At 45.3% G+C, this 13,938-nt stretch overlaps 1 protein-coding gene across 5 annotated transcripts in view; it reads right to left on the bottom strand.

Moving 5' to 3' along the window:
* FAM168A (family with sequence similarity 168 member A) overlaps window positions 1–13,938 on the bottom strand; it is a 188,735-nt gene that overhangs the window by 25,425 nt on the left and 149,372 nt on the right. For 3 of the 5 annotated variants that reach the window (XM_082219584.1, XM_082219586.1, XM_082219585.1), the window contains exons 4-5: window positions 10,035–10,115; window positions 475–600 (exon numbers count right to left, since the gene is read on the bottom strand). In XM_082219584.1, the coding sequence (XP_082075710.1) occupies window positions 475–600; window positions 10,035–10,115 (207 nt within the window). The remainder of the gene's footprint in view (window positions 1–474; window positions 601–10,034; window positions 10,116–13,938) is intronic. The other 2 variants (XM_082219587.1, XM_082219588.1) reach the window with 1 other exon arrangement.

The raw sequence follows: 13,938 nt of genomic DNA, 5'->3' as shown, positions 1-13,938 counted from the left end.
AAACACTTCAGTTTAAAGACTCCGCTAACCCAGAAATAGTACCTCGGGTTAAGAACTTTGCCCCAGGATGAGAACAGAAATCGCACGACGGCAGCTCGACGGCAGTGGGAGGCCCCATTAGCTAAAGTGGTGCTTCAGGTTAAGAACAGTTTCAGGTTAAGAAGGGACCTCCGGAACAAATTAAGTTCATAACCCGAGGTACCACTGTAATGTGTTTTCTGATTGTAGCATGCTGTGACCTGGGAGCCCTTGCTAGGTCTCAGGCTTGAGCCCTGAAAACTTGACCTGGCAACTCTAATTGCAAAAATAATAATAATGACGATAATAATGATAATTATAATAGAAATAATAAATGCAAAGCAGGCAATACAACCCCCTCCCAAATCAGGAAAGAAACACAGACATACACACAGAGAGAGAGAGAGAAAGAAAAACACCAGAAAAAAAACCCCAGAAGTATAAAGTTCTATTTACTGAATGCTGCTGATGAAGCTTGGTAAGTTCTGTTCTCGGTCCCAGTGTCCACTGGGAGGTGAAAGGTGCCCTCAGTGGCACAAGAGGATGATGTCTGAGGCCAGGCCTGTTTCATCAGAAGTGTCGCTTGAGTGAAGACAGAAGAGAAGATGTTACAAATGGGACAAACAGCGAGGGGGCAAACACAATGATGAAGGCGCAAGCATCCATTGTCAAAAAACCGAAACCCCAAAACCACTTTTTCGTGAAGTTCAGCCATCCCCTTCGCTGCGGCGACATAAGGAATATAAAGGGACAGCCGAACCTGTTCTGAGAGATTGGTTCGAAATTATTTTATCTTACACAGCAGGTGATTGTTATAAGCAGTTGCCTGGGGCATCGATTAAAAGTTGTGGCTGATTTGGGGCTGTCTAGGAAGTGGGGATCTGAAACTGGGACGCAGGGGGTATTTTGCTGGCTCAAATTGCCTAATTGCCTGTGGTGGGAGGAGGGAGATACAGAATATTTTGCAAAAGTGGACACTGAGAAAAGGAAGAGATGGTTGGGCAGGTGAGTTACTTCCTCGCCCACCTTCACGCTATTCTTCTCCTCCGCACTTGCAGCCCCCCGCTTCTCTCGCTCTCTTTTTCTCCGCTTCTATCCATCACGAGAATTCCTATCCTGACATGGAGGGGGCCCATCCATCGCCTCTCCTGCAGCCACTGGGAACACGGAGAAGGAGAAGCAGCAAGGCCTACGACGTGATGATGCCAGTTTTGGATGCTGGCATCTCCGCTGAAAGCACAGGTGAGCAACCTGTGGTCCCCGGGATATACGTGATAGGAATTTCAAGGTCTTAGATATAATTGTACCAACCAAGCATGTACATAGATCAGCAAAGGAAGACCGGCCTGAAGCCATTTTTGATTCCCAAACTGACCAAATGTTTTCTCTGCAAAGTCAAAGGAAAATGGAAAAGCCTCCCCATTGTCTTTTCCATCACAAATCCTGTCTTAAGGGCACATGTAAGATATGAATAGGGTGGGAGCCTGTGACCTGGCTCAGGAACTAAGTATTTATCATTACAAAAGACTGGCCAGGCTCCCCAGGCAATCCAATCAAGTGACCATTAAACAGGTAACCTGGCAGACAGGAGGTAAACAAAGCACTCAGATTTCTGCTGTAGACCGCCCTTTCTGTGGTGTAGGTATAATGTATTTGGGGGTGGTGGTCTTGAGCTACAACCCTTCTGTGATGTATGTATGATGTTTTTGGGGGTGGTCTTGGGCTCCAGGGTGGGCAATTTCAAAAGTCTATATAAGGCCTTGCGCGCCATTGTTCTGGGTTCCTCCTCCCTCCTGCATGTGGTGAGTGGGGACCCCGTTGCAACAGTTCCTTGAATAAAGATCAGGCTTACTAGCTGCTTTGCTTCTCCATATTCTCTGGTTGGCCTCTGTTATTTTCTCCTACCAATAGGGAACCTATGTAAGGACTCTATATGGGCTCTTGGATAAGGGATAAGGGCAGATTTTTGTTTACAACATATACAGGCCGCCCTTGCCCCAATCTCATGGGGGTGGCAATGTGGGGGAAGGTGGTAGTGGAAGGGAGGAAAGAAAGCAGAAAGAGAGGAGGAAGAGGAGACAGAGGGGGCAGGAAAAAAAGAGGTGCCTCATCCACTTTTGAATCCAGCCTGGTCCCCAGCTACTATGTGTCCCCCCCTCTCCCCAACAGGAAATAAAATGTGGTCCACTTCTGGCTTGAAGCATAGATGGGCCAATGGTATGATTTTGCAAAAGGAAACTTCATACTTGGCATAAGAATATTTATCAATGTCATGGTAGGAAATGGGTGAATAACGCAACAGCGAAGCACCGTATTTTTCGCTCTATAAGATGCACCAGACCATAAGACACACCTAGTTTTTGGAAGAGGAAAACAAGAATAAAAAAATCTGAATCCCAGAAGCCAGGCTGTCCTTATGGGATAGCTGCACACAGCCTCTCCTGGGCAAGGGGAGCCTTCACCCCCTGCCCGGGAGAGGCTGCGCACAGCTAAGGCTCCCCCAAGAGCCACGCTCCTTTAAAGCTCTTTAAAGTGAGTGCTCTTTAAAGTGAGCGCTGAGCAGAGCCTCCTGCCTGCATTCGCTCCATAAGACACACACACATTTCCCCTTACTTTTTAGGAGGGGGAAGTGCGTCTTATAGAGCAAAAAATACGGTCGCCATTTTACAGAAACAACCAAGCAGCACCCGTAAAGCGATGTTCAGCAACGCCGCCCCTGCCCCCATCCTTCTTATTGTCCCTCTTCTCCTATCTTTCTAAACTGCTACTTGAACGAAGGCACGTCTGTCCCCTTTGAAGCAGTAATGGACAGTGCGATTCTGGAAAAATGCCCTACTTATTTCTACATACCTCCTCCCACCCTGCTGTGTCCCCCAACAGTAGTGGATTCGCTAATGGTCTGGGCTTTTCACCATGGGCAGTTTTGCGCCGGTGGGGAGATGCAACAGGGGTGCGAAAAACAGGAGGTCAGGGACAAGGCTCTGAGAAGGTGAAAAGGTGGGCTCACGAGACGTGGAAGGGAGCGCTCCTTCGTTCACTGAGGCAGACGTAAGCGAAAGCTGGCTTTCCACAGGTTTGATCTCTATTGTCAGCAAAGCTTTTTGAGCTCTTCTCAAGGCCGTGCTTGCACACAGACGGAGGGGGAAATAGAGTGGGGGAAAGGTATGGCTCTGGCTTCTGAGAATCTTGAAAAAAGGCTAATAACTGAGCGCCTTTCTGAAACGTTAGTGTTTTGCAGTGAACGTGAACATAGCTCAGATGCTGCTCCTGAGTGATGTGCCTATGGAAGGGGTATAACATTTACCCAGCACAGGGTGTGCCAGATTACCTATCTGGGAAATGCAACCCTCCTCGATGAAAGCACATCCCTCAGTATTGTGATTGTGGTCAGGATGTTGCTTGTGCAAATGCCACATTTTTGTTGCTGTTGCATACAATCTTCTCCTTGGCTGCAGGCTTCCTTGGAGTGCAATTCAAGCACTGGTGTATTCATCCACTAGGGTGTGTGCATGTTTTGTTTTCAATTTTCTGACTGGCTGTGCTGTCCTTTCATGCACAAAGCAAAGACTCCAATGCCCTCCCAGCCTTGTTTTCAGCCAGCTATTATCGGCAAAACGACCTCCCATACACTGAAGAACGCGAGGGGCAAAACCTTGAGCTTTTGCTTCAGGACTGTGGTTTGATCATGCAGTTTGCATGCCCATCATTTCATGACTGGCTGCTCAGCTGACACCGCTGGAAAGGATGGCATCTGAGGCGACGTGTAAATCCTATGCGTCTCCTACGTATATCTACTGGGATGGCCCGTTCGCAAATGGAAGTTATCGCTCGCTTTTGCAGCGATCGGGCAACAAACGTGCAGGTGTGAAGCTGCCCTTTGTGAACAGCAGTCATCAGAAATATTCATTGCATTTCATTCTACTTTTTCTATTTCCTTCCAGCTTTCTGGGGTTTCTTTGCATGGCTTGCAAAGAATAAAAATGAATGAAACATCAAAAATAAAATTCTGCCCCACCCGTTAAATCCTACCTTGAAACTGAGAAGAGTAGTGATAAAACAAATGAGCCATCAAATGCTCAGCACATTTTAAAAAAAGATGTTTCAACCTCGCACTCTGTCATTAAAGTGAATCTCATAGGCTCTCCACGGAGGGTATTTCACAAATGGAAAGGGGCCACCAGAGAGAAGGCCCTATCCCTGACCACCTGACTTCAGAAGGTGGGGGGTACCTGGAGAAGGTCCAGAGAAGGTGCTTCTTTTAGGGGAAGGTAGTAGTTCGCATTGCAAGGGTGGTGCTGTGGGTTAGACCACAGAGCCTAGGGCTTGCTGATCAGAAGGACGGCGGTTCGAATCCCTGCGACGGGGTGAGCTCCCGTTGCTCGGTCCCTGGGGCTCCTGCCAACCTAGCAGTTCGAAAGCACCCCAAAAAGTGCAAGTAGATAAATAGGTACTGCTCCAGCGGGAAGATAAGCAGCGTTTCCGTGCGCTGCTCTGGTTCGCATAGTCATGCCGGCCACATGATCCGGAAGCTGTACGCCGGCTCCCTCGGCCAATAAAGCGAGATGAGCGCCGCAACCCCAGAGTCGGCCACGACTGGACCTTTGCCTTTAGTAGTTTGCATCAAGCAGGGAAGGGAAACATTAAGAGTATAGGAAATGCAGCCGCAGAGTATAGCATAGCAGAAAGTGGCCGAGTTTCATTTACTTACTTGTCTGAATTCCTAGCACTTTCCAGCAGCCAACTGCTAGCATGACTGCACATTCAGACATGCAGGAGAAAATATCCCCTTTTGATAAAATGGGCCGCATTAACAGATCTTGCTGTGAAGCAGGTTCCTGGCAGAGCCTCTCTCCACCACGGTGCCCCTGAAATTTGCCACAAAGCTAAGTGCGAAGGGTCTCCCTCCAAGGAAGAATACCCTCACTCCCACTGGCCTTTACAGTAACTTCAGGCGAGAAGGTAACATCTTCATCCTCACTTTGCAGGGCTCACCACAGTGGCCAAATTATGCCCTCCTAAACAGTCCCTCCTCTCTGGCCAACCCCTTTGTCCCCTTAGCCAGGGATGATGGGACCTGTGGCCCTCCGGACGCTGCCAGATTCCAGCTCCTAACAGAATGGCTAGGGATGATGGGACTTGCAGTCCAAAAACATTTTTATTTTGTATTTTATTCCGTGAACCGCCCTGAGATCTTTGGATGAAGGGCAATGTATAAATTTAACAGATAAATAAACACATGGTGGGCTGCAGGTTACCTACCCCTGCTCTTGGTCAACCTTCTTCAGCGTGGTGCCCTGCTCCAGGTTCTTTTGGATTACAACTCCCATCATCCCTGAGCGCTGACCATGTTGGCTGGGGCTGGTGGGAATTGGAGGCTGTCAGGGTGGGGGGAAGCCTACTTGAAGCCACACACATCATTGCCTCGTAACATCTCCCATTCAACAGTCCTTCTCTTTTGCTTCCCTCTCCACCTCCCAAATCCTGATTCACTGCTATGCTTAGCCCATTTTCGATGCCTCCACTCATCCATTCCCAACTTCTCCCTGATAGCCTCACAGACTCTGGAGTGAGTTCTCCAATCCCAGTATTCTCAATGCAGGATATAACACAGGGGCCAGTCTGGCAAAATGGCAGCTAGATCTCTTGCAAAGGCTTTGAGCATCTCAACATCACAACGGCTCCTTCAAGGAAATAAAGTCCTGCCTGACCTTCGAGTGACTCACTTGCCAAAACTGAACAAGCTCGAGACACCAATAAAATACTACTTAGCTGAAATCCAATAGAGCAAAAAGTCTGAAATGTAGAACAGTTGGGGAAGAAGTTATTTCATGCATGGCTTTCTTTAAATAGTCCTGTGTTAAGGCAACTGCCTTTGTTTATACATAGCAAGGAGAATAGAATATAGATATACACCTCTAGAGACCTGCAGTCAAAGATTTGGTTGGCTAGTTAAAAATCAATATATGAAATTCAGCCACCCACACTCAAATACCATTTTCCCCCACCTCACTATAGTTTCCCCATATTCAAAGCTCCTTTGTCTGTCCAAAACCTGCAACGCCATCCCCCTAAACCCCAGGTGAAGGTTTTCTCCAGACAAACTGCTCTTCCACTGCCCTCGTTTCTCATAATTTCCTCTTAGCCGCAAGAAGTAACATTCCAGGACATGACAGCAGTTGAGCTAATGGCTGGTTTGAAAGGTGGAGACGAATAGCCACAAGACAACTGGCAGCCCAGTTTTAGCAAGAAATACTGGTGGAACAGGCAAACACCATCACACACTCCCATCAGCCCCAGCTAGGATGGCATGGCATCAAGGCACCACACTTCAACATCATCAGGAGAGCCACAGGTTTCCCACCCTGGTCTAGAGGCTCAGGTCTTGTGAGATCTTGTGTTATGGGACAGCATATATATATATATATATATATATATATATATATATATATATATGAAAGTTCAGTAAAATTCAGAGTCAGTGTAGTGTAGTGGTTAGAGCAGCGGTTCTCAACCTTGGGTCCCCAGATGTTGTTGGACTACAACTCCCATCATCCCTGAGCTAGGGATGATGGGAGTTGTAGTCCAACAACATCTGGGGACCCGCAGGTTGAGAACCACTGGGTTAGAGTGTCAGATTTGGAGCTGGGAGAGACCAGGGTTCAAATTGCCACTTGGCCATGAAGATAGCTGGATGACCTCGGGCCAGTCGCTGCCTCTCAGCCTATCCTACCTAACAGGGTTGTTGAGGGGCCTTCGAGATTCTAGTAAACCACCGATTTCAGGTAAATCGCACTCAATTGTGGAAGCTCCACATCCATCACAGATGGAACTGCTCATCAGGGAGTCAAACCAGGACTAAGCAAAGGTATTTTTAATGAATTAACTCTAGACAAGCATGTTCCTCCCCAAGCCCTAAGGAACGAGTTGACAAAAGTTCAAATGAGCCAATTTATTTCAGCTTTGGGTATATTCCTTCCTTGGGGCTTCGGGTGCAATACAAATATATAAACATCACACTAAGCATAACATGTCACAAATCCTCACCCCCCCCCCAATTAAAAGCTTAATCCTGGCCCCAAGTGCCTGTCTCAAAAGAAAAGAAAAATCTTACAATGCTGGTAGAAAAATAAAATAAAATACCAGCATGGTTTGCAGACTGAAGACTGTATCAGAAATGCAGGAAGCCAACAAGCCTGGAAGATGCTCCTGTAAGCACTATGGAGACTACTTGACTTGTGCTGGTCCTGCTCTTTCCTGAGGAAGGGCAGCAGCAAGCCAAAAGTCTCAGGGCCATTGAAAGTAAAAAAAAAAAAAGGTAAAGGACCCCTGACCATTAGGTCCAGTCGCGGACGACTCTGGGGATGCGGCGCTCATCTCGCTTTACTGGCTGATGGAGCCGGCGTACAGCCAGCATGACTAAGCCGCTTCTGGTGAACCAGAGCTGCGCACGGAAACGCCGTTTACCTTCCCGCCGAAGCGGTACCTATTTATCTACTTGCACTTTGATGTGCTTTCGAACTGCTAGGTTGGCAGGAGCAGGGACCGAGCAATGGGAGCTCACCCCATCGCAGGGATTCGAACCGCCGACCTTCTGATCGGCAAGTCCTAGGCTCTGTGGTTTAACCCACAGCGCCACCCGCGTCCCTTCAAAACCATCATCAGTTGGGATCAGTAGGTCCCTTACCTTTCCTGCCCCGACCTGGTCACAGTGATCCATGCGACAGTCACCTCCAGGCTTGACTACTGTAACTCGCTCTTCGCAGGGCTGCCCTTGAAGCTGACCCACAAACTCCAGAGGGTGCAGAATGCTGCAGCGCGGCTCCTCAAAGGGTCCCTGCTATGGGTGCATGTTCACCCAGTGCTCTACCAGCTGCACTGGCCCCCGGTGGAGTACAGGGTCAGGTTCATGGTGCTGGTTTTGACCTTTAAAGCCCTATGGGGCCTAGGACCCTCATACTTATGGGACTGCCTCTCCTGGTATGTCCCACAGAGAACCCGAAGGTCCATGAGTAATAACAGCTTAAAGGTCCCGGGCCTTAAGGAAGCCAGACTATCTTCCACCAGGGTCAGGGCCTTTCAGTGACGGCTCCGACCTGGTGGAATGCTCTGTCCCATGAGAATAGGACCCTGCAGGACTTGATTTCCTTCCACAGGGCCTGTAAGACAGAGCTATTCTGCCTGGCCTTCAATCTGAATTAGCCTGATCCTCTATTCCCTTTCCTCTTCTATGAAGAAACCCTTCTGGGACCCCACATTTAAACTCTTTCCTGGTCTCCTTGCTGGCCCTAGTAGGACCAATTTGGCCAGTTAGCCCTGGTGATCATTTGATGTCTACTGACTGGAGTCCCCCCCCCCCCATGACCCCTGAATTTTGACTTTTATTGATATGATGCTGCATTTTATGTTGTATTTTATACTGTTTTAAAGTTGCATTTTAATCAATGTTTTATATTTGCTGTTAGCCGCCCTGAGCCCGGTTTTTAAACTTTTATAATATTATTATTATTGATGCAGTATCAAATAGGGGGGAACTCGTGCAATGGAGAGAGAAGGAAACCTCAAGCCAATCGCAGCCAATTTTGTGGTTGGAGTTTAGCAAACATCTCTTCTGGGTGGGAGCTGATATAATGGATGCCCTGCATTATCATCTGCTGTATTATTAATAGAAATGGATCTAGGAGGAACTGGCCCCTGTGGAAATTAAATGTACACTTATATGGAAATCACAAAGCAGATACCCGCCCCTCAAAAAAAAAACTCCACAGAAAGCAAGAAAACCTAAAGAGGAATTAGGTTTTAATTAAGGGAGCTGCTGGAGGTGGAAGGATTCTCTACCCATCTTTTATTAAAATATAGGCAATTTTATCAAACATTCATTCTGTCTGCAAAAGTTCCTGACACACACATTTTGGGCCCCTGGGCTAAAAGGTTAGAACAAGATTTCCTGACAGTCGGGCTCACATTAAGTTTGTTTGATCAATATTGTATGAATTGCTTTAGCATGCTTTGCATCTCTTTCCAGCAAGCACAGAAATAAAGGAAAATATAGGTTAAAATCTCCCTTTTAAAATGCACATTTGTAGGAGGAAAGGCGCTCACACCTTTTAGAAAGTTCTCATATGCAAATGAGCCAAACGAAGTGTTTTTAAAAAATATTGTTACTATATATAGATTCAAATCAGAATCCATTTTGAGTAATTCAGTACATTTGACTTATCAGTAAGGTCTTGCCACTTGTAGGAATGATGGAATGTGCAAGAATAATGCAGGCAAGAACGTATTTCCGGACGTCTGCAATTTACAGCTTAGTATCGGTGGTTCCCAATCTTTACCCTTTCTTAAACTCCTTTTTGGGAGGGTAGACCCTCCCACACCCTGCTTCAATGGAAGCTAGATCATGGAACTAAGGCAGCTACCTTGTACTGACTCAAACCATTGGTCCATCTAGCAGTCTACACTGAACTACCACCAAATTATGACACTTCTCAATTGCATTTGTACATTTTTGCTGCCCATTTCCAGAATACAGGGGACTGCGAATGTGATCCGTGCGGGAGGCACATTCACAACCCACAGCGCCATGTCTGCGCATGCGCAGGTCGCAATTCGGCACTTCTGCACATGCGCAAAGTGAGATTTAACGTTTCTGCACCTGCACGAGCGACAAAAGCCGGAAGTAATCCGTTCTGGTACTTCCGGGTTCAGCGTGGTGCGCAACCTGGCAATACACAACCTGAAGCGTCTGTAACCCGAGGTATGACTGTACAGACAACCAGCGATCAAAGAAACCAGGCAGGATTGCCATGTATACATAGTGCATGCAGTTCTTACTGAGAAAGCACCTGACATTTTGTTAAAAAAAGATATGTTGATAATGGCAGGTCTGTTAATGGTGCTGAGAGAATGAAAGATCTGATGAAAAACACACAGACACAAGAGCCACAACGTGTGGCTTACAAACAAGGAAGTACATACTGCCAAATGTGGCTAACAGAAAAATAGAAATCTCAGTTTACCTGGGGCATAGCCTGGGCTGGTGGTCGGGTACATATTTGGGTTGTAGGTGGGGGCAGCCGTGGGATATCCAGCAGGATAACCTGAGAAGAGAGATGAGGTACTTTAGCTGGGGTAAAGTCAAACAGCAAATATCTGTGCAAAGAGAGAGAGAATGCAGCCATTAAAAGCAATAAAAGGATGGCAGGTCAGCAGGAGAACTAGCCAGGGACTCAGATTCTGCGCCTCCTTACTTTCTGCAAAAGGCAATTAAACATAAAGACATACAAACAGTCCCTTACTTGACAATTGCCCCCAGTTTCTAAAATATTCCATGTGCAAAGAATGAGGATTTAAAAAAAATATGACACCTGTATACATCTTTTCAACCCTAACAGTTCTCACAAGTGGTCCATGATAACAAACTCAGAATGTTTGGTGAAGTTTTCTCCTAGGGAGAAATAGCTGCTGTGAAAAGGAGATTTTCATTAGGACTGATCAGAGGGGGGGAAGTATTAACTATCCCATTTCTTCCCTCTCTACCCCCCTCACAAACAGACACACACCATGGTCCTCATTGTGACCCCCCCCAAAAAAAACCCCTCACTACTGTGATTTAAAAAACATCAACAGATACAGGAAAACAACAATAATACACTTTACATATAATTTGTTTTGGCCCGAAGGAATCCAGAAAACCAGGTGCCGCTGATAGTATTCAACCATGCTGGGGGGTGCTCTTCAGGGTCCCCTCCCCAGTTTACTACATACTCCAACCATGACTTTTGCTAAAGCCCTCAGAGGAAAAGGATGATGGAGGCTTGGGGGGGGGCGGGGAGAGAAGAAGCATTTACAAGGAGCTCTTCTTCCTGCTGCCAGAACAGCCCCCCATCACCACTTAGCAGCCAGATCACAGGTAGGCAAACTAAGGCTCGGAGGCCGGATCCAGCCCAATCGCCTTCTCAATCCAGCCCGCGGACGGTCCAGTAGAATGTATCCTTTTATTTAAAACGCATCTCTGGGTTATTTGTGGGGCCTGCCTGGTGTTTTTACACGAGTAGACTGTGTGCTTTTATTTAAAATGCATCTCTGGGTTATTTGGGGGGTTCACCCCCCAAAAAAAAATATAGTCCGGCCCCCCACAAGTTCTTTTTTTAAAATGTTTTTTATTGCTTTTTTCAGATACAGATATACAGTCAGATATATAAAAGAAGTAACAGTAAGAAGAAAAAGAAAGAAAAGAAATCCATCTTTGCAAGTCATTTTTTCATCACCAACCGGACTTTCCCACTTCTCCCTCACCCTGCATTCTTTACAATAAAAATATCAACAAATTATTACCTTATTTCATGCATTCCTTTGTACTTTCAAATAGTTATATTTTAGGTTTAAAATACTTGTTGTCAATTTACTTTTGCCTTAATATAATTGTGATATCACTTTAAACTTTAGTCCTCTCATGATTATAACTTAATTTCCCATAACTCCGAATCTTGTTGCTGAAGCTAAATTTTCCAAATCATGCAAATTCTTAACATTCATAGAACTTATAATGTTTTTGTAAATAGTCCTTAAATTTTTCCCAGTCCTCTTCCATTGTTTCTTCTCCCAAATCTCGGATTCTGCCAGTCATTTCAGCCAGTTCCATATAGTCCATCAATTGCGTCTGCCACTCTTCCAGTGTGGGCAAATCTTGTGTCTTCCAATGTTTTGCAATAAGTATTCTTGCTGCTGTCGTTGCATACATAAAAAAAGTTCTGTCCTTCTTAGTCACCTTCTGGCCGACAATGCCCAGGAGAAAGGCCTCTGGTTTCTTAGGAAAGGTGTACTTAAACACATTTTTTAACTCATTGTAGATCATCTCCCAGAAGGCCTTCACTCTTGGGCAAGTCCACCATAGGTGAAAGAATGTCCCTTCAGCCTCCTTACATTTCCAACATTTATTATCAGACAAATGGTATATCTTAGCAAGCTTGACTGGGGTCATGTACCACCTGTATATCATTTTCATAATATTCTCTTTCAAGGCATTACATGCCGTAAATTTCATACCCGTGGTCCATAACCTTTCCCAGTCTTCAAACATAATGTTGTACCCAATGTCCTGAGCCCATTTTATCATTGCTGATTTGACTGTCTCATCCTGAGTGTTTCATTTAAGCAGCAAGTTATACATTCTCGAAAGTACCTTATTCTTTGGTTTAACAATTCTGTCTCTAGTTTCGATTTTTCCACCTGGAAACCTATTTTTTTGTCCAGCTTAAAAACCTCTTGAATTTGAGCATAGTGAAACCAATTTTGCACCTTATTCTTTAATTTTTCAAAACTCTGCAGTTTCTCCGACTTTTTCTATAATTTCCCCATATTTAGGCCAACCAACCTCCATATTGGGTTTTTTCCAGGCCTTGGCCTCTGCTGGTGATAGCCACCTCAGAGTCTTACCTTCCAATAAGCCCTTGTATTTTGTCCAGACCATAAATATTGATTTTCTGACAATATGATTTTTGAACATTTTATGAACCTTTGCCTTGTCGTACCACAGATATGCATGCCAGCCAAAAGCATTGTCAAACCCTTCCAGATCTAGGACATCAGTGTTCTCTAAAAGTAACCAATCTTTCATCCAGCAGAAGGCTGCAGCCTCATAATATAACCTTAAGTCTGGCAGGGCAAAGCCCCCTCTTTCTTTTGCATCAGTTAGTATTTTAAACTTTATTCGGGGCTTTTTGCCCTGCCAAACAAACTTAGAAATATATTTCTACCACTTTCCAAAACATTCCACTCTGTCCACAATCTGTAGGGTTTGAAACAGAAATAACATTTTCGGCAAAACATTCATTTTTAAAGCTGCAATTCGACCCAACAAGGAAAGTTTCAATCTTGACCAAATTTCCAAATCTTTTTTGATTTCCAACCAACATTTTTCATAATTGTCTTCAAATAAATTCAAATTTTTAGCAGACAGATGAACCCCTAGGTACTTCACTTTCTTTACCACACTTAGTTCTGTCTCCTTCTGAAACCCTTCTATTTCTGAAGAAGTCAAGTTTTTCCCCAAAACCTTGGTTTTTTGCTTATTTAACTTAAATCCCGCCACCCGACCAAACTCATGAATCAGTTCTAATACTCTTTTTGTACTAGATTCTGGCTCCTGTAATGTTAAAACCAAATCATCTGCAAAGGCTTTCAATTTATATTGTTTCACTCCGACCTGTATTCCTTGTACCAATCGGTCCTCCCTAATCATGTTCAATAGCACCTCCAGGACCGAAATAAATAAAAGAGGGGATAGAGGGCACCCCTGTCGTGTCCCTTTTTCAATTTTGAACTCATCTGTCACCACATTGTTCACTATCACCACATTGTTCACGGCCCCCCACAAGTTCTGAGGGACAGTGGACCAGCCCCCTGCTGAAAAAGTGTGCTGAGCCAGATGTTTTCAGTCCCAATGCTGAAGTAAGTAAGTAAGTAAATATTTAAATAAATAAACAAACTTTTATTTATACCCCACCCTTCCCGGTTCAGAAAACCGGGCTCAGGGCTGCTAACAACAAATTTAAAACAATGCAACAAAAAACAGCATAAAATACAGTATAAAACGTGAATAACAATAAATTCAGAATTCAAATATCAATTTAGGGGGGAAATCCATCCAATAAACATTAGATGATCACCAGGGCTAGCTGGCTGGCTAAATTAGTCCTGTTTGGGCCAGCGAGGAGACCAGGGGAGAATTAGCTGTGGGATCCCAGAGCGGGCAATCTTCATAAAAAGGGGAGGAGAGGGGAGGAAGGGGAATAAAAAGATCAGGCTAAGTTCAAATTGAAAGCCAGGCGGAATAGCTCTGTCTTACAGGCCCGACGGAAGGAGGTTAAATCCTGCAGGGCCCCAGTCTCATGGGACAGAGCATTCCACCAGGTCGGAGCC

The sequence above is a fragment of the Podarcis vaucheri genome (genome assembly GCF_965113315.1).
Source record: "Podarcis vaucheri genome assembly, chromosome: 4".
Classification (NCBI taxonomy): domain Eukaryota; kingdom Metazoa; phylum Chordata; class Lepidosauria; order Squamata; family Lacertidae; genus Podarcis; species Podarcis vaucheri.
This window is presented reverse-complemented; position numbering and strand designations above follow the sequence as displayed.